At 44.2% G+C, this 21,056-nt stretch overlaps 1 protein-coding gene across 1 annotated transcript in view; it reads right to left on the bottom strand.

The window, feature by feature from the left end:
• pcdh15b (protocadherin-related 15b) overlaps nucleotides 1–21,056 on the bottom strand; it is a 1,024,406-nt gene that overhangs the window by 280,588 nt on the left and 722,762 nt on the right. The window contains 3 exon segments of the mRNA XM_055647246.1: nucleotides 9,304–9,453; nucleotides 10,256–10,390; nucleotides 14,197–14,403. Coding sequence (XP_055503221.1) covers nucleotides 9,304–9,453; nucleotides 10,256–10,390; nucleotides 14,197–14,403 — 492 coding nt within the window.

Below are 21,056 nucleotides of genomic sequence, written 5' to 3'. Positions count from 1 at the left end.
CACGGTGGCGCAGTGGTAGAGTTGCTGCCTCACAGGGCATGCAGCGCCGGAGACCCGGGGTTGGCCCCAACTACCGGTGCTTGTCTGTACGGAGTTTGTACATTCTCCCCATGACCACATGGGTTTTCTCCGAGACCTTCGCTTTCCTCCCACACTCCAAAGACGTACAGGTTTGTAGGTTAATTGGCTTGGGTTTGTATGCTTTGTATGAGTGAAAATTGTGTGTGTAGGCTTGTGTTCGGACTAGGTGGGACGAAGGACCTGTTTCCACGCTGTATCTGTAAACAAAACTAAAAAAAGTAAGCATCTCTGGAGAAAAGGAATAGGTGACGTTTCAGGTCGAGACCCTTCTTCGGGTTGAGGGTCAGGGGGGAGGGAAATTAGAGGCACGAAAAGGTACAGAACAAATCAGAGGTGGCACCAATGGAGGCACCAAGGGTGGATGGAGCCCACAATGGTCCATTGTTTGTCTGTGCCTTCATTGATGGCAAGAGAAGTGCAAGCCAGTTCTGTCTAGGGATCTGTCAGGTTGCTTGAGTGTTGTTGCAACAATATTGATCCATTTTTATGATTTTGTGTATAAAATCATGAGAGGAATAGATCGGGTAGATGCATAGAGTCTCTTGCCCAGAGTGGGTGAATCAAGGACCAGAGGACATACCCAGTCTCTGTCCTGCTCTTCAGTCTAGTTTAGTGGTAGTTTACAGATACAGTTCAGAAACAGGCCCTTCGGCCCACCGAGTCCACGCCGACCAGCGATCACTAGCACTATCCTACACACACTGGGAACAACGTACAATGTTTTTTACCAAAGCCAATTAATCTACAAACCTCTACGTCTTTGGAGTGTGGGAAGAAACCGGAGCACCCGGGGAAAACCCACGCGGTCACGGGGAGAACATACAAACACCGTACAGACAAGCACCCATAGTGAGGATGGAACCCCAGGCTCTGGTGCTGTAAGGGGGGGTGAGTGGGGCCCAGTCTACCCCACGACAGAAGGGGGAGGAGTTGTACAGTTTGATAGCCACAGGGAAAAAGGAGCTCCCATGGTGTTCTGTGCTGCATCTTGGTGGAACCAGTATGCTGTCAAGCATCTCTGGAGAACATGGATAGGTGACGTTTGGTGTCAAAGTCTGCAGAAAGCTCCCGTGCCTGATCCCGCTGAGTTACTCCAGCACTTTGTGTTCTTTTTTTTGTAAACCAGCATCTGCGGTTCCTTCCTAACTAGGGAGGGTTAGATCAGCCATGATTGAATGGCGTAGTAGACTTGATGGGCCGAATGGCCTAATTCTACTCCTGTCACTAGTGACCTTATGGAACAAAATTGACAAGATTCCGAGCAATCGTTTTTTTTAACCTCTGAATCCAAATATAGTTTCCAACTTCACAACGCAGTCCATGTTAATGATTCTTGTCACGGTTTGTGGCAGTGGAAATTACAATAATATGCTGGAAAATCGAGTTGCCCCACCGAAAGCTTCGACACGGAATAGTTATTTGCATAGATATTTGAATTTGAATCTGTAGTCGGATTGAACAAAGATAAATTGGGATGCATGCAATTGGGGACTTCAATCAATTTGTAGTTAGTTGTGTGGTCATGAAGGCAAGCAGACGAAAGCACAGAAACGGGTCCTCGTCGACCATCAAGAGCCCATCTATATGTGTAGGAGCCATTTATGTTTATACGAGCTACAGTTGGCATATTATATTATTTTGTCTAGATATATCTTGCAGTATTATTTTGGACACTTGGCGGCTGTCATTAGATGTACAGGTGGTGTCTATATGGGCAGAGGGGACAGGAGGTGGCAGGCACAGGGAGGGAGAGCATACAGTTCTCACCAGACCAGGGACAGAGCAGCCAGATACAACTTGCATGCAGAATAAGGAAAAACTGGTGCGTTCGTCTCTTTATTTGTACAACTACTTCAATAAACAACGACTGGAACGACAGTGTCCTATTACATCTGCGTAAGGTCAACCTTATTGTACCTGTGTAGTAATGGCCACCGGAAAAGAGGACACTGGAAAAGTCGGAAATTTGCCATTACATTATGAAATAAAACTCCATCAATCTCGGCAGTGGTGATGTAAGGCGGGCACATATTCCTGACTATTAAGCATTATATTACTAATACTCCCATACACTTTAATGGACTCTTATAAAAGATGTTACACAGTAACATGTGAGTGACCCAGTTAATTTCAATGGAGTGCGGCCAATTGAACTGGAAAAGTTTAAACCAAATTCCCAGCTGTTATCGGGAAACTGAACCACCCCACCACTAGCAGAGAGAACTACTATCTACCTTTACCAATCAGCCTGTCCCGTTGAGTTACTCCAGCATTTTGTGTCTATCTTCAGTTTAGCCCTGACAACAGTCCGAAGAAGGGTCTCGACCCGAAACGTCACCCATTCCTTCTCTCCAGAGATGCTGCCTGTCCCGCTGAGTTACTCCAGCTTCTTGCGTCTATCTTCGGTTTAAACCAGCGGAAAGACAACACGTGATTACCAATTGAGCCATTTACAGTGTATAGATCCATGATAAGGGAATAGCATTTAGTGCAAGGTTAAGTCAGCAAAATTCGATTAAGGATAGTCACCATCAAGGAAAATAGTATGTGTAAGAAGGTACTGCAGATGCTGGTTTAAACAGAAGATAGACACAAAATACTGGAGTAACTCAGCAGGACAGGCAGCATCTCTGAAGAGAAGGAAAGGGTGATGTTTCGGATCAAGACCCTTCTTCAGACTGTTGTCAGGGCTAAAACGTGTAGCGAGGTAGAGTGGAAAGCTTTGGTTGCCTGCTAATCAGTCAGCAGAAACACAATACACGATTACAATCGATTTACAGTGTTTGATAAGGTAATAACGTTTAGTGCAAGATTAATACAATGCGATAGAACTTTATTCATCCCAGGAGGGAAATTGATCTGCTAACAGTCATAAAAACAGAAAATACATGAAACATGAAATTAAAGTGACGAGTGGAAAGGATTGGGGATGTGCAAAGACTGGGAAGGAGGTGGGGTGGAGTCAGTCTACCCCACGACAGAAGGGGGAGGAGTTGTACAGTTTGATAGCCACAGGGAAAAAGGATCTCCTGTGGCGTTCTGTGCTGCATCTTGGTGGAACTAGTCTGTTGCTGAAGGCGCTCCTCGGGTTGACCAGTGTGTCATGGAGGGGGTGAGCTGTATTGTCCAGGAAGCTCCACAGTTTGAGGAGCATCCTCCCCTCCAAGACGACCTCCCATGAATCCAACTCCGCCCCCAGGAGCCAGTAAAGCCAGTAAAGTCCGATCAAAGATGATTCGAGGGTCACCAATGAGGCAGATAGAGGTTCAGGACTGCTCTCGGGCCATGGTAGGATGGTTCAGTTGCCTGATAGCAGCTGGGAACAAACTGTTCCTGAATCTGTGAGTCCTAGTGAGTGGATGGGTAGCCTGAAAGCCAGAGTCTCAATGAATGGAATTGGAGCGTGATAACAGGAATTCCAGAGAATGGACGGGAAGCGTTGGAGTTAGGACTTTGGTGAATGAACGGGGAATGTGGTGGTGAATAGATAGAGAACATGACAAACATTGCCTGCCGAACAAGATGACAAACCTTTGGGCAGGAAGGAGCTGCAGCTGCTGGTTCACACCGAAGATAGACGCAAAATGCTGGCGTAACTCAGCGTTATATATCAGGTTCATGAGCATCTCTGACGAAAAAGGATGGGTGACATTTCGGGTCGGAACCCTTCTTCAGACTGAATAACCATATAACCATATAAAGGTTGAGTCTGAAGAAGGGTCCTCGCCCATTGGAATGCAGGAGGAAACCCAGAGCACCTGGAGAAAACCCACACGGTCACAGGAAGAATGTGCAAACTCCATACAGACAGCACCTGTAGTCAGGATCGAACCCGGGTCTCAGACGCTATAAGGCAGTAACTCTACTGCAGCGCTGCTGTGCCCCCCCCTTGTTATTTTTTTGCAGAGCAGTTGCCAGGACAAGCTGAGATGTGTTCTGATAGGATACGGTGCATAGATAACCATGTTACAAAAGACATAACATAACAGCAAGCGGAACAATGAGAGAGCAGAACACTGTGTAGAAAGCAACAGGATTTACATATCAGGTTAATGAGCTTTCATCAGTCTGAGATAACAACAGTACACATCTCTCCTGACCTGCTTAGTACTTGAATTCTCTTATTTTATTTCATATTCATAGCTTTTTTTAAATTTTCTAATTGCATTAACTTTCATTCTGGGTTAACCATTAAATATCAAATCAATGACTCAAGTCTGAAAAAGGTTCCTAACCTGAAACATCACCTGTCTGAAGAAGGGTTTCAGCCCGAAACGTTGCCTATTTCCTTCGCTCCAAAGATGCTGCTGCACCCGCTGAGTTTCTCCAGCTTTTTTGTGTATCACCTATCCATGTTCCTCAGAGATGCCTCCTGACCTGCTAAAGTTCTTGAGCAGTTTATGACCTTTTGTGTAAACCAGTTCTTTACTTAACGTCACAACTAGTCCATCTATCTGGCTGTCGATAAACCCAAAGTGCTGGAGTAACACAGCAGTTCAGGCATCAGGAGTACAGTAACTCTGCAGGTCAGACAGCTTTCCTGGAGAAAAGTAACAGGTGACGTTCCTGGTCGATACCCATCTTCAGACTGCGTCTAGGAGTAGAGGAGTAAAGAGGTTCTTCTGCAGTTGTATAGGGCTCTGGTGAGACCACATCTGGAGTATTGTGTACAGTTTTGGTCTCCTAATTTGAGGAAGGACATCCTTGTGATTGAGGCAGTGCAGCGTAGGTTCACGAGATTGATCCCTGGGATGGCGGGACTGTCATATGAGGAAAGATTGAAAAGACTATGCTGTATTCACTGGAGTTTAGAAGGATGAGGGGGATATCTAATAGAAACATGTAACATTATAAAAGGACTGGACAAGCTAGATGCAGGAAAAATGTTCCCAATGTTGGGCGAGCAGAACCAGGGGCCACAATCTTAGAATAAAGGGGAGGTCATTTCAGACTGTGAGAAAAAACGTTTTCACCCAGAGAGTTGTGAATTTATGGAATTCCCTGCCACAGAAGGCAGTGGAGGCCAAATCACTGGATGGACTTAAGAGAGAGTTAGATAGAGCTCTGGGGGCCAGTGGAGTCAAGGGATATGAGGAGAAGGCAGGCACGGGTTATTGATAGGGGACGATCAGCCATGATCGCAATGAATGGTGGTGCTGGCTCGAAGGGCCGAATGGCCTCCTCCTGCACCTTTTTCTATGTTTCTATGAGAGTCAGGGGTAATGGGCCTGTCCCACTTACGCGATTTGTTCGGCGACTTGTCGGCACCTGTCATAGTCGCAGCAGGTCTCCGAAAATTTTCAGCATGTTGAAAATCCAGCAGCGATTAGAAAAAGATATGACTCTTTGGGCGACTACTCACGACCATACAGGCTTCACCCCGCGACATGTCGCCAGGGTGTCGCCTGTATGGACGTGAGTAGTCTCCTCAGTCGCCGAAAGAGCCGTACGGTCCTTCTGGTAGCCGCTGAATATCCAACGGTGAACATTTTCGGCGACCTATGACAGGTGCCGGCAGTCGCCGAGAAAGTTGCGTAAGTGGGACAGGTCTATAAGGAAAACGAGAGATATAGATGGTGACATAGAGAGGTATAGAAAAAATGAATGAGAGATATGCAAAATAAAGTAACGATAATACAGGCCATTGTTAGCTGTGGGCGAGTTACTGACAATGAGACTCAACGGCTTTGAAACTAAAACAACAACTTGGATGAGGGATCTGGAGAGAAAAAAAAATAGGTTTGGGTTGGAATCCCAGTTTAGATTGCTAATTCCACTTCTGTAATACTTCTGAATATCCAACTTTGCCGCAAAATATTAATAGCCAAAACTTCAATCATCTCCAGTCACAATTTATTTAACTCTCATTTCCTCCAATTCAATCAAAATGATGGACAAGGCACTGTCGTGCAAGCTAACGTCAATCACTTCAAATGTTGTAAACTTTAAATTCTCATCCATAATCCTGCAATCTACATATCAGTCAGGAGGACACAAAACGCTGGAGTAACTCAGCGAGACAGGCAGCATCTCTGGAGAGAAGGAATGGGTGACGTTTCGGGTCGGGACCCTTCCTCAGGGCTGATGTTAGGACAGAGATAGAATGTAGTCTGAGACAGTGAGACCGGTCAGAGATCTGGGAAGGGGGGATGGGATGGAGAGAGAGAGAAAGCGCGGGGTACTTGAAGTTAGAAAAGTCACTGTTCATACCGCTGGGGTGTAAGCAGCCCAAGCGAAATATGAGATGCTGTTCCTCCAATTTGCACTAGGCATCACTCTGGCAATGGAGGAGGCCCAGGACAGAAAGGTCAGTGTGGGAATGGGAGAGGGGAGTTAAACTGTTGAGCAACCAGGAGATCAGGTCGGTTTAGGCGGACTGAGCGGAGGAGTTGAGCGAAACGATCGCCGAGCCTACTCTTGGTCTCGCCGATATCTTTTCCGCTAGCTTTTGCTTTCTGCATGCTTTACCTGTTAGTTTATTTATTTATTTTATCTGTTCAGGCAGCCTCTTGAAGAATAAGTTGTCAGCACTGCATGTTAATTCCTTTATGAAAACTTTCCATTAATGTTCAGTCATTTTATCCATTAACTGATTTTCCAAATAAATCAGCCATGCATAAGACACTCTCTCTCTCTGTTCATTTCTCCCTTTATCTTGTAATATTTTAGCCAGCCTGCCTTAATCGAGAATCAAAGCGGCTATTTAGTGTTTCTCTTTTCCAAACACTACATTATATTCAATTATAAAATGATCACATGCCTTGAGGCAACCAAAACAATAAGGCAGATTATCTATTATTACCTCTAATAAGAGTTATTCTTTCTGGGTTGTGTTATTGTAAAAATCTACTCTAAACACATTTAATTTTGCTACCTTTCAGGCATCTGCTTATCGCATTATTTATAAAGCTGTCCCTCAGTAAAACCACTGTCTTTGGTCCATGGTTGATTTATCTCTGCAATGAGACTTTTTAACCATCTTTTACTTTTAAGGGCACTATAGGTTACACCAAACAGGATATTAAATCTTGTCTTTTTTATTTCCATTTATACTTTAGAAGCCTTTGTTGCGTGCTATCCAGTCAAAGAAAGGATTGTACATGATTTTCACGTCAGGTCGGGGGGAGTTTCCCCCTCCGCCGCGGTACCTTGTAACCCCGTGCTACCTGCTCCATGGTCGGATAGTCGGCGACTAAACCGTCTCCCCCACCTGGTTTGCCAGGTGAGGAGGGGGCTGTGGACCCCCAGCAGGACCAAAAACAAGGCCAGTCAAAGGGCGGATGAGATTCTAGCGAGCCAACGGCCATCCACAATAGAAGTTGCGATCACTGTCATACATAGCGACGTAAGGAGAGAAGAAAAGCATGAAATGTAATTCTTCCCTCTCCTTGCTTCTCAAGAGAGAGGTTGTTAATAATGACAATCAAGCCGTGTGCAGATAAAGGATAAGGGGTACAACATTCAATGCAAGATAAAGTCCGGTTAAAGATGGTGCAAAGGACTTCAACAAGGTAGATGGGAGTTCTTGACTTGGCCTCCACAGCCTCCTGTGGCAATGAACTCCACAGGTTCACCACCCTTTGATTAATGAAAATCCTCACCCTAACTCAGACAGGGAAAGAGGCGAAGGCTTAATACAGCACACATCCATTCCTTTCATTGTGAAAGATGGATAATTTTTTTCCAACATATAATCAGATACAAGTAGGATTTGAATTTATTTTTAGTTCTCTTTTATATTTATTTAAATGTAACTGTTAAATGGCATTTATAAAGAATAATTATAATGAAAACTATTAGCAAAACACAGGGATTTACACTCACAGAGTGGAAAACACAGCACACTTAGGAGATACAATTGCTTCAATTTAACACCAAATTAAATAATTTGGTTAATTATTTTAGTTACATTATTAATCACATAATTGACACATTTTCCTCGATTTTGATTATTAACAAGAAATCAAAGAGAATGAGTCATGGGAAAAAAATAAAAAGGCATTTGTATATATTTTAAATTGCCAGTTGCATATATTTGAAAGTCAACAACTTATTGAAGGATTCCACAGATGAGAAAATTCATCTGAGGCACGAATTCTGTAAACTCACTGGACTAATAAAAACTAATGATTTCACGAGAAGAAAAATTGAGATGGATAGTGATGCAGATGATTTTTTGCAGGTCAGTTCACAGATACAAATGTTGCACTTTGTCCCATTCATCTATCCGAATGGCGACATCACAGTGGACTCATTGAAACATATAGAATAGTGAAAGGCTTGGTTGGAGTTGATGTTTCCACTAGTGGGAGAGTCGAGGACTAGAGGTCACAGCCTGAGAATTAAAGGATGTTCTTGTCGGAAGGAGATGAGGAGGAATTTCTTTAATCAGAGGGTGGTGAATCTATGGAATTCTTTGCTACAAAAGGCTGTGGAGGCCGTCAGCAGATAGTTTTCAGGCAGAAATAGATTGATTCTTGTTTAGTACGTGTTCCAGAGGTTATGGGGAGAAGGCAGGAGAATGGGGTTAAAAGGGAGAGATAGATCAGCCATGATTGAATGGCAGAGTAGACTAGACTCTCACGCCTGTACTGCCTGGAGTTAACTTGATTTTGCACAATACCTACTCCTTTAGTATAGTTTAGACATACAGCGCGGAAACAGGCCCTACGGCCCACCGGGTCCGTGCCGACCAGCGATCCCCGCACATTAACGCTATCCTACACCCACTAGGGACAATATTTACATTTATACCAAGCCAATTAACCTACAAACCTGTACGTCTTTGGAATGTGGGAGGAAACCGAATATCTCAGAGAAAACCCACGCGGTCACGGGGAGAACGTACGAACTCCGTAGAGACAGCACCCGTACCTTCAACATTCTGACCTGAAATAGTGGCAGAGTTGCAACCTCTGACGCAATAACCCAACCATGCTAAATACCAACACCTTTGAATAAGGGTGAAGAAGGGACTGGACCCGAAATGTCACCCGTTTCTTCTATCCAGAATTGCTTCCTCCCGCTGAGATACTCCAGCATTTTTGTGTCTCCCTTTGAAAACCTACACTGGAACTGTCAACCTTGACATGAAGAAAATTACCAAAAGGATGCACAGAACGAATGCATTTACTTAAAACACCCCTGAATTGATTCGAACGATGACCACCTATAGTGTAAAATCAGTCGTGTTTTGTACCACGGCCGGCTATCATTGATTACCTGAATCACTGCTTCTCCAGGTCTCATGTCGGTATAAACATTCACTCTGTAGGAAATGTTTTGAAAAATCGGAGTGTTGTCATTTGCATCGATCACCATGACATTGACGGTGACTGGAACACTCTCTTGAACTCCATCAGAGGCAGACATCTTCAAGGTACAAAAAAATGGAATTCAATTATATGGTTATATATGGTTAATTAGTGACCATTCGAATTTTGAACCACCCCTGCCAAAAAAAACCCCAGCCAGAAAACGCTTTACTGAAACTTGCTACCACTTCAAATATGCAAATGTGCTATAATAATAATAATAATCAAAGGAAGACAAAAATGTTGGAGAAACTCAGCGGGTGAGGCAGCAACTATGGAGAGAAGGAATAGGTGACATTTCGGGTCGAGACCCTTCTTCAGACTGATGTGGAGGTGGGGGGGAGGGGGCAGGAAGAAGAAAGAAAGAGGCGGAGGCAGTAGGCTGTGGGAGAGCTGGGAAGGGGAGGGAAGGAGGGAGCAAGCAAGGACTACCTGAAATTGGAGAAGTCAACGTTCATGCCGCTGGGGTGTAAACTACCCAAGTGAAATATGAGGTGCTGTTCGTCCAATTTGCGGTGGGGCTCACACTGGCCATGGAGGAGACCCAGAACAGAAAGGTCAGATTCGGAATGGGAAGGGAGTTGAAGTGCTGAGCCACCGGGAGATCAGGTTGGTTATTGCGAACTGAGTGGAGGTGTTGGGCGAAGATATAATAATAATAATCATATTACTGTGGAAACTTTCAACAGCAAAATCACTTTAGCTCTTGATAAATTAATCTAATTAATCTGCAAACCTGCACATCTTTTGCAGTGTGGGAGGAAACCGACAATCTCAACCGAAAACCCACGCAGGTCACGGGGAGAACGTACAAACCATGCCGTCCTATATACGCAGAGAGAACATGCAAGATATCTCACTGTAAAAGTGTAGTTCTGCTGACGTTCCCGATCCACTGGTTCGCGCAAGGTCAGGTAACGAGTTATTCCGGACGATGTTATCGTGAAGGCCCTGATGAAATCGTCCACCAAAATCTGCAGCTTCGGATCTTTGGTCTTTGGAGATACAAAGGGAAAGGGAGTTAAAGTGGAATTTAGGAAATATATTTTCATTTATTCTTTTTGATTTGCTAATGTTGGGATAAAAGATGCATTAACTGTTCATAATGGTTAAGACTCGTACAGCACGGAAACAGGCCCTTCGGCCCACCTCGTCCATGCCGACCAAAATGCCCCTAATCTTTAGGCAAAGTCAATAGTTTTCTATGATTTTGTTGTATACTCGCGAGCTTTCAGCAGTTGCATGAGTTACTGCGATCTGACTTTAGAACGGAGACGAGGAAACACATTTTCTCACTGAGAGCTTGTGAGTGTGGAATTCTCTGCCTCAGAGGGCGGCGGAGGCCGGTTCTCTGGATACTTTCAAGAGAGAGCTAGATAGGACTTAAATATGTGAACTTAACAATGCAAAATAAGAAATAACACTCACATTCAACTGAATGGCTCTACCTCAGCTGCTATTGTTATTTATCTGTAATTTTTTTTTTTTTTTTATATATATATATTTTTACCTTATCTTATATATTTAAAATTGCTCTTGTGAATCGCACCGTGGGATTGACTTTTAAATTTTTTTGTACCATGTGCAATGACAATAAAGAGATTCATTCATTCATGGTGGAGTCAGGGGATATGGGGAGAAGGCAGGAACGGGCTACTGATTGTGGATGATCGACCATGATCACATTGAATGGCGGTGCTGACTCAGAGGGCCAAATGGCCTACTCCTGCATCTATTTTCTATTGACTTGCTTCTTTCAAGATCAAGTGCGGCCCATATATGCTTTAAAGTGACAACATATGATGATGTGATATATTAAGTGCTGGAATAATTCAGTGGGTCAGGCAGCATCTCTGGAAAAATCATGTGGGTGCCATTTTCCATCACATATCCCTTGATTCCATTAGCCCTCTGAGCTAAATCTAACTGTCTCTGTGAATCTAATCATCCAGTGAATTGGCCTTCACTGCCTACTGTGGCAGAGAATTCCAGCTCTCCCCTCCCCCATCCCTCCCCACCCTCCATCTCCCTTTCAGTCTGAAGAAGGGTCCCAGCCCGAAATGTCATCCATCCTTTCACTTTAGAGATTCTGCTAAAACGCTGAGTTAAGGGCCAGTCCCACTTACGCGATTTTTTCAGCGACTGCTGGCAACCGTCATAGGTCGTTGCAGGTCGCCGAAAATGTTCAACATGTTGAAAATCCAGCGGCGACCGAAAAGGCGCTACGACTCTTTGGGCGACTGAGGAGACTCAGCACGACCATACAGGCGACATCCTGACAACATGTCGCGGGGTGAAGCCCGTATGTTCGTGAGTAGTCGCCCAAAGAGTCGTACCTTGTTCTGGTCGCCGCTGGAACATCTTTAGAATGTGGGATGAACCCAGAGCACCTGCAGAAAACCCACACGGTTAAAGGGAGAATGTACAAACTCCGTACAGACAGCACCCGTAGTCAGGATCGAACCCGGGTCCCTGGCGCTGTAAGGCAGCAACTCCGATGGTCTCCCCGTGACCTGCGTGGGTTTTCTCCGGGATCTCCGGTTTCCGCACACACTACAAAAGACGTGCGGGTTTGTAGGTCAATTGGCTCGGTGTAATAGTAAATTGTCCCAAGTGTGTGTAGGGTAGTGTTAATGTGCGGGGATCACTGGTCGGTGTGGACTCGGTGGGCCGAGGGGCCTGTTTCTGCACTGTATCTCTACACTAAACCAAACTATTACTCTCATGGTTTGTAGCTTTTACAAAACAAGTTCACATGTCAAGGCATTTATTTTATCATCTTTACAAATCAGTATATAGGTCTATCAATTGCAATTAAAATACTGGAGCATCCATCTTCCTCCAAAGTTATTTTTCTCTCCCTTTCATATTGTACAGCACTTGGAACAAATCGCATAAAAGAACATGTTGAAAAGATGACATTTTGAAAAGAGATTGTCAGATAGATTCCAATTGTCAAAAAAAACAAAAACCTGCAGTTCAGATGATATCTTTCATGATTGCACGAGCCTGATTCTCTTTTTCGAGACTCCAGGTAATTACTGTCAATCTAGATAGTGACTATTCTCACCAGGCAATGGGTAAGGCCTGCACTTTTCCAATTATGTCAGCTATGTTGGCAAATCACCATAGGAATTGAATCGGATTGAATGGAATGCTTTATGTCAAGGAACAGTGACATTCTTTGCTTGCAGACCCGAGGTATGCAAATAGTCACCACATAAAGGGTGCCGAGAAAGTTACACAGTATTCCCGCGCCAGGTCCTCCATTCCCCCTCCTCCCCAGCAGTTCCCCCATGCCGGGTCCTCATTGTTCTTCCCCCCCCACCCCCTCACGAAGGTTCTCCCGCACCCTCATTGACCGCCGCACAGCGGGAAAAAATATTTATGTATAAAGTACTCAAAATTCATGCAGCGTGCAAGATTTGGAGGGGATGAGTGAAGAGTGGAGGAAGAGAGATCCAAAGCATGCTGCCATATACAACTGGGAACCAAGAACACTGTTTACTTAGCAATCAAAGTATGAGGGGGAGGGGTGGGGGGGGGAAGTATTTGACATGAAGCCAAATTGCATGCATAACAGATAAAACCTCACAAATACACGGATAAAATAACCCTTAATACATACGGGAGTAGTACCTGGTGGCACCTATAAATGAACAGACAAACAAGATTCACACAAATGGAAAGCCGATTTCACGGAGATGAGGCGTTTTCAACATCTTAAAAACCATCATGAAGTGTTGCGAGTTAAGTAGATTCCGCAATTCTTAGAAGCACTCTGCAAACATCTCATCAAGGGTGCTTGAAGTTGATAATAGAGCAAGCATCAATGTAGGCATCATGCACACTCACGTTATTCCAAATGTGGGGATTATCTTCCAATTTGAAAACTCAAACAATGGGGAATGCACCTGCAATCAACGGCAATTTCTATTTGCTGGCTTTACCTTGCGCTGAACGTTATTCCCTTTATCGGTTATCTATACACTGTAAGCGGCTCGATTGTCATCATGCCTTGTCTTTCCGCTGACTGGTTAGCACACAACTAAAGCTTTTCACCGTACCTCGGTATGGTGTTGCGGTACGAAGTTTCCACTGGTGGGAGAGTCTAGGACTAGAGGTCGTAGCCTCAGAATTAAAGGACATTCTTATAGGAAGGAGATGAGGAGAAATTCCTTTAGTCAGAGGATGGTGAATCTGTGGAATTCTTTGCCACGGAAGGCTGTGGAGGCCAGGGCAGTGGATATTTTTAAGGCAGAGATAATTCAATCAGTCAATCAAAGACTATTATCATTCAAAAATACACCAATAAATGCAAGTCTGAATGAAATTTTGTTGCAACTGGCTCACCGTGCAACATAAAATAACAAAAGGATAAAATAGATAAAAAGATAAAATAAATAATAGTGGCAACACATTACATGGAATTCAAGAGTCTGATTGCTCGGGGGAAGAAGCTGTTGCAAAACCTGGCCGTTCTGCTCCTTATACTACGATACCTTTTGCCCAAGGGCAGCAGAGTTAACAGTCCATGATGGAGATGTGTAGGGTCTTTTATAATGCTGTTGGCTCCTGAACAAGCAACGTTTGCACGCAATGTCCCGGAATAGTTAGAATCTTGATTAGTATGGGGATCAGAGGTTGTGGGGAGAAGGCAGGAGAATGGGGTTAGGAGGGAGAGATCAATCAGCCATGATTGAATGGCAGAGTGGACTTGAAGGACTGAATGGCCTAATTCTGCTCCAATCACTTATGACCTTACGAAAATAAACTAGACTGAAACTGAACCTGAACTCACCTCCTCCACATCATTATCCAGGGCAACAATCCTCAATGGTGTTGTTAAGTTCCAACTATCCGAGATTGTTGTTCCCACTGGAGCAGATTCTATGATGAATCCTTGGTAGGTGGCACGTTCAAAGTAAGGGGGCTGGTTGTTTTCATCGAGGACTTCTATATGCAGTTCGGCAAAAGCTGGCAGTGGGTGCCTGTTGTCCTGTTCCGCCTAGTTGAATAACAAAGAATCAGACAATTTAGTGCACAGTCTTGTGCATGAAGGAACAGCAGAAGGTACACAAAATTGCTTGGTTTAAACCACAGATAGACACAAAATGGTGGAGTAACTCAGCGGGACGGGCAGCATCTCTGGAGAGAAGGAAAGGGAGACGTTTTGGGTCGTGACCCTTCTTCAGACTGATGTGGGTGGGGGAGAGGGGGAGGGAGATAGATAAGGAAGTGTGAAGGTGTGAAAACAGGGCAAAGGGAATGGAGATCAAGGAAAATGCAGAATACGTTACTGTTAGCTGGGAGAGGTTAACAACAAAGCAAACAGAGATAAAATGTAAACGAGGACTCAGACCAGTTGGAGAACTGACGGGGGGATGGGGGGGGGGGGGGGGGTGAGTGAGTGGGGGGGTGAGGGAAAGCAAAGGTTACTTGAAGTTAGACAAGTCAATGTTTATACCGCTGGGGCAGTGAAGACTTAATAGTCATGGCAGGGGAATATCTGCTCTGTGAGTTAGGTTGAACAGATTACAGCTTGGTCAGGTACTAAACTGTCTCAAGGAGAAGTAACAACTCTGTACTTCATTTGGCAGGTGAGCTGAAAATGTGAAGTGTTTTACAGACTTTTAAATGTAACGGTGACAATATGCTGCAGATTAATAGACATTCCATCAGGTACCGACCGGGTAATAAAGTGGAATTTTACTCCTTAGTTAAACACAGGAACAATGGCCACGTTATAAATCTCAAAATGCATTCAAGAAAAACGTTACTGAGTTCAACCAGAAGTGATCATGGATTTATCCTGCGACGTATAATAATAACCTAACTGATTATATAGTGGCTTAAGATTCAGCGAATGATCATGAAGTTTCAAAACGAACGGCAGGTACATATGTGGCACTATTCCTGACAGACACCGTGTCGGAGAAGGCAATTCCCTTTATCCCGTATCCGTACACTGTGGACGGCTCAAATGCAATCACATACAGTTTTTCCGTTGATTGGTTTGCATGCAACAAAAAGCTTTTCTTTTTGCAAAGGTGACAATAAACTAAACGGTAACTAATCACTTAAGATAGACACAAAAAAGCTGGAGTTTTCCCGGCAAGCGCTACAATTGGTGGGCAAACCATCTTTTTTAACTTGAAGATAGACACAAAAAGCTGGAGTAACTCAGCGGGTCAGGCAGCATCTCTAGGGAAAAGGAATAGGTGACGTTTCGGGTCGAGACCCTTCTTCAGACTGAGGGGAAAGGGAAATGAGAGAAATAGATGGTGATATAGAGAGATAGAACAAACGAATTAAAGATATGAGAAATGTAACGATGATCAAGGAAAGGTAGAGTCCACAATGATCCATTGTTGGTTGTGGGCTAGGTAATAACGCGTTCAGGCGTGAGACAGTAAAAAACTGAAAAAGGAGGAAGAGACATGGGTGTCCTTGGGGCATTGCCCCCTGGTAGGGTTCCAAGTGGCAACGCCCCTAGTGGGGGTATAAGGGGGCAGCGCCCCCTATACGCAGAAATCTTTTGATAATTGTACCTTGAAATGATACCGTTTTCTTGCCTGTTTACCCTTAATTTATATTGTAATTTTTTTTGTACCTTAACAGAACACATTTTACTTTACTATTTCACTTCTTAATTCATACAGAAAATTTGTGATAATAATTCCTTAAAATGACACCAACTCCTTGCTTGTTTACACTTAAGTCATATTGAAAATATTTTATTTTACACCTACACTTACTTGTAACATAATACCTGTTCCTTGCTTGTTTAGTCTAATTAGAGAGAAGTATCCTTTACACAGGACATTTTAAATAATTTTTTGATAATTATACCTTGAAATGACACAATTTCCTTGCTTGTTTTACCCTTAATTTATACAATCACAATCACAATAATACTTTATTAGCCAAGTATGTTTTGCAACATACGAGGAATTTAATTTGCCAAGTCAGTCAGGGATGGAGAGAGAGGGGATGCAAGGTTTACTTGAAATGAGAGAAATCAACACTCATACCGCTGGGTTGAAAGCTGCTCAAGCAAAATATGAGGTGTTGTTCCTCCAATTTGCATGTGGCCTCACTCTGACAGTGGGGAGGCCCAGGACAGAAAGGTCAGTGTGGGAATGGGAAGGGGAGGTAAAGTGTTTGGCAACTGGGAGATTGCTTAGGCCAAAGCCGTCTGAGCGAAGGTGTTCAGCAAAACGATCGCCCAGTCTATACTGGTCTCGTTGAGATATAGGAGTCCACAGCTTCCACAATATTACCGATGTGTGTAAATTGAAGAAAAATAAAAAATGGCATCTGCGGATGGCGGGACTGACAAATGATGAAAAAATGGGTCGACTGGGCTTATATTCACTGGAGTTTAGAATGATGAGAGGGGATCTTAGAGAAACGTATAAAATTCTTAAGGTATTAGACAGGTTAGATGCTGGAAAAATATTCCGCATATCCAGAACCAGGGGTCACAGTTTAAGAATAACACTAAGATGAGGGAAAACTCTTTCACCCTGAAAGTTGTGAATCAGTGGAATTCTCTGCCACAGAAGTCAGTGGAGGCCAAATCACTGGACGTTTTCAAGAGAGATTTAGATTTAGCTCTAAGGGCTAGCAGAATCAAGGGATACGGGGAAAAAGTCATGATCATATTGTATGGCAGTGCTGACTCAAAGGGCCGAATGGTCCACTCCTGTACCAATTTTCTATGTTTCGATGTGTCAGGGATTATGGGGAGAATCCAGGAGAATGGGGTTGAGAGGGAAAGAGGGATCAGTCATGATTGAATGGTGGAGTAGACTTGATGGGCCGAAGACATACAGGTTTGTAGGTTTATCGGCTTGGTTAAATTGTAAGTGTGTGTATGTAGACTGCACACATTAAAAGGGCATATGTAGACTGTAGCTGGGCCTGAAGGCAAACACAGAACAGATGTTAAGCTGCTAGGCGGTAAAGTCCCATATGAGTTCCCTTGCAGAGAACCACGGTGGCACAGCGGTAGAGTTGCTGCCTTACAGCGCTTGAAGTTTGGAACCCCCCCACCCCCTCCACACTACAAAGACATAGTGGTATGTATGCTAGTTAGCTGGGTATAAGTGTAAATTGCCCGTCGTGTGTGGAGGATAGTGTTAGTGTGCGGGGATCGCTGGTCGGCACGGACACGGTGGGCCAAAGGGCCTGTTTCCATGCTGTATCTCTCAACTAAACAGCAACGTAGCAGTTTCTCACCACTGCATCGCCATGTCACCTGGACGATCTGCTCAAATTATTAATACCGTGGACATAGACCAACATTGAGAAGAAAATGCTACATATTTAATAACGACAGGGAAAACTTTTCTTTGCACGATAACACAAAGTGCATTTCCATAGTAATGGTGAAATGTCTCCACAGTTTCACAAATCTCGGTCGACCTTGCAACAATAATTGTGTAGCTACAAAAGCATTCATTCTTCCTGACTGAGAGAAAAAAAAAACCTTTTGTCAATTCTGGAAGCATCACCTCTGTAATAGTTTCGACATTTAACATTCAGCTCACTGCAAACATTACCATTTCTATTCCTGTGCTTATTCTCTGTGGAGGCTATGCCTGTTGTGACAGAGGTTCGCTATGCATGCATCCAAAGATATCATCTAAGAAGATAAAATTCCCCGATCAGATGTCACAGTAGCTGCAAAACTGGCACCTCAACACATCTCAGTTTTGACAAATATTCAAAACCACCTCCACCTCCATTCGAGTCATGCATTCAGACTTGATCAGTCTGTTAATTATGGAAACAGGCAGCAGTATAGCTTCTCCTCTCACATGGCTACACCCCTAGTCACAGAGTGATACAGTGTGAATACAGACCCTTCAACCCAACTTGCCCACACCAGCCAACAAGTCCCAGCTACACCAGTCCCACCTGCCTGCATTTGGTCTATATCCCTCCAACCCTGTCCTACCCATGTAACCTGTCTAACTGTTTCTTAAACGTTGGGATAATCCCAGCCTCAACTACCTCCTCTGGCAGCCTGTTCCATTCACCCACCACTCTTTGTGTGAAAACGTTACCCCTCAGATTCCTACTGAATCTTTCACCCTTCACCTTAAACCTTTGTCTTCTGATCTTCAATTCACCTCCTCTGGGCAAGAAACTCTGTGTATCTACCCGATCTATTCCTCTCATGATTTTGTACACCTTAATAAGATCACCCCTCATCCTCCTGCACTCCATGGAATAGAGACCCACCCTACTCAACCTCTCCCTGTGGCTCACACCCTCTAGTCCTGGCAACATCCTCATAAATCTTCTTTGTACCCTTTCCAGCTTTCCCCCTTTCCAAGGAGAACACAAATTAGCTCATTGGGCCATAAGGAGTAGGGGTAGAATAAGGCCAGTCGGCCCTTCAAGTCTACTCCACCATTCAATCATGGCTGATCAATCTCTCACTCCTAACCCCATTCTCCTGCCTTCTCCCCATAACTGACACCTGTACCAATCAAGAATCTATCTATCTCTGATTTAAACATATCCACTGACTTGGCTTCCACAGCCTTCTGTGACAAAGAATTCCACAGATTCCACCCTCTGACTAAAGAAGCTTCTCCTCACCTCCTTCATAAAAGATCGTCCCTTAATTCGGAGGCGATGGCTTCTCTTCCTTGGCTCTCCCACTGGTGGAAACATCCTCTCCACCTCCACTCTCCCCTCATTCTTCTAAACTCCAGCGAGTACAGGCCCAATGCTGTCAAATGCTTATAGTAAGTTAACCTACTAATTCCTGGGATCATTCTTGTAAACCTCCTCTGGACCCTCTCCAGGGCCAGCACAACCTTCCTCAGATACGGTGCCCAACATTGCTCACAATATTCCAAACGCGGCCTGACCCGCGCCTCATAGAGCCTCAGCATTAGTAAAGAGCACTATATTATCAGAGGGCAACATAACATAAAAGATCACACTTGTACTCCAGTAGAGTTCTCCTGATGTCTGACAGGCACATTCAATGCCAAGAGAACAGGAAGGGGAAAACCATGTAATTGTCTGTCAGTAAAACATCACCGTGCTAAACCTGCCTACTGCATCTACCTGCATGAAAACACTGACATAACTGTAGCAAAGTAAATTAAACTGACTGTGAGGCACTCCGGGACCTCCTGAGATGTGAAAAGCATTCAATCAACACTAAAGTCAAATTCAATGAAAGACATGCACAGAATTTCTCTCCAGCTGAGTGGAGACAAAAGATGCAATTTGGGAGGGAACAAACCGAGCTAATTATTGAGTTCTGATGAAGGGTCTGTGTCTGTATCTCTCGTTTCCCTCTCCCCTGACTCTCGGCGTGAAGATCTCGATCCGAAACCTCGCCTTTTCCTTTTCCCCAGGGATGCTGCCTGAACCGTTGAGTTACTCCGGATTTTTGTGTCTATCCTGTAATGATGGTTCTGCTTCCCTCACAGCAGATGTTACAGGAATGATGTTGGAAAGGGTGGAAAGGGTGCAGAGAAGATTTACGAGGATGTGGCCAGGAGTCGAGGGTCTGAGCTAGAGAGAGAGGTTGAGCAGGCTGGGACTCTGTTCCTTTGAGCGCAGGAGGTCTTAACGAGGATTTTATAGAAGCGTATAAAATCATGAAAGGAATAGATGCACAAAGTCTCTTGCCCAGAGTAGTGGAATCGAAAACCAGAGAACATGGGTTTAAGGTGAAGGGGGAAAGATATAATAGGAATCTGAGGGGTTACTTTTTCACACAAAGAATGGTGAGTACATGCAACAAGCTGCCAGAGGAGGTAGTTGAGGCTGGCATCTACTAGAACTCTAGCATTCTGTGTCTGACTGAACAAGCAACCTTGGTGTTAACTCATTCTTGTTTGTGAGCTTGCAGTGCATGAATTGATTGCCCCATTTCCTGCGTTGGAATTTGCATTACAAACGTGTCCACTGATTTAATAATGCACTGTAGCAGCTAAGATATTCAGTGCAACGTGGCTCATTTAACATGGTGGTCATTTGAAGCATGAGAAAGCTCGTGCGAAGAGGGCACATCCATTATCGGAGGTACATGGTAAACAGGCTTAGGTCGAGGTGGAGGAGGAATATGAGTTATGGGGAGAAGGCAGGAGAATGGGGTTCGGAGGGAGAGATAGATCAGCCATGATTGAATGACTGGGTAGACTTGATGGGCCGAATGGCCTAATTCTGCTCTTATAATATGACCTGAATTAACTGTCATGTGTCAGAATGAGGCCTAACACATATTTTTGTCCCCGTGACCTGCATGAGTTTCCTCCGAGATCATCGGTTTCCTCCCACACCAAAGATGTACATGTTTGTAGGTTATTTGTCTTGGGTATAATTGTAAATTGTCCCCAGTGTGTGTAGGATAGTGTTAGTGCGAGATCCTCTGATGAAGACAGTGGGGAGGGAGACGCATTTTTTTAAACAACATTTAATTTCTACAAAACAGAATCTGGTAGCATTTCTCTTTCCTTGAGCGTATACCCTGAATTGTCTTGCAGACCAAAGATAGAGCTCAGAATGTGTATACTGAACACACCTCTCCTCTCTTCCAGCCTTCCAAACCCAAAGAAATTGGGTCCCAACCAAGAACGTTGCCTATTCATATTGTCCAGAGATGCTGTCTGACCATTTAATACT

Source organism: Leucoraja erinacea, chromosome 15 (assembly GCF_028641065.1).
Source record: "Leucoraja erinacea ecotype New England chromosome 15, Leri_hhj_1, whole genome shotgun sequence".
In the NCBI taxonomy this organism is placed as follows: domain Eukaryota; kingdom Metazoa; phylum Chordata; class Chondrichthyes; order Rajiformes; family Rajidae; genus Leucoraja; species Leucoraja erinaceus.
Note: the sequence above shows the minus strand (reverse complement) of the source record. Positions and strands in the feature narration are given on the sequence as shown.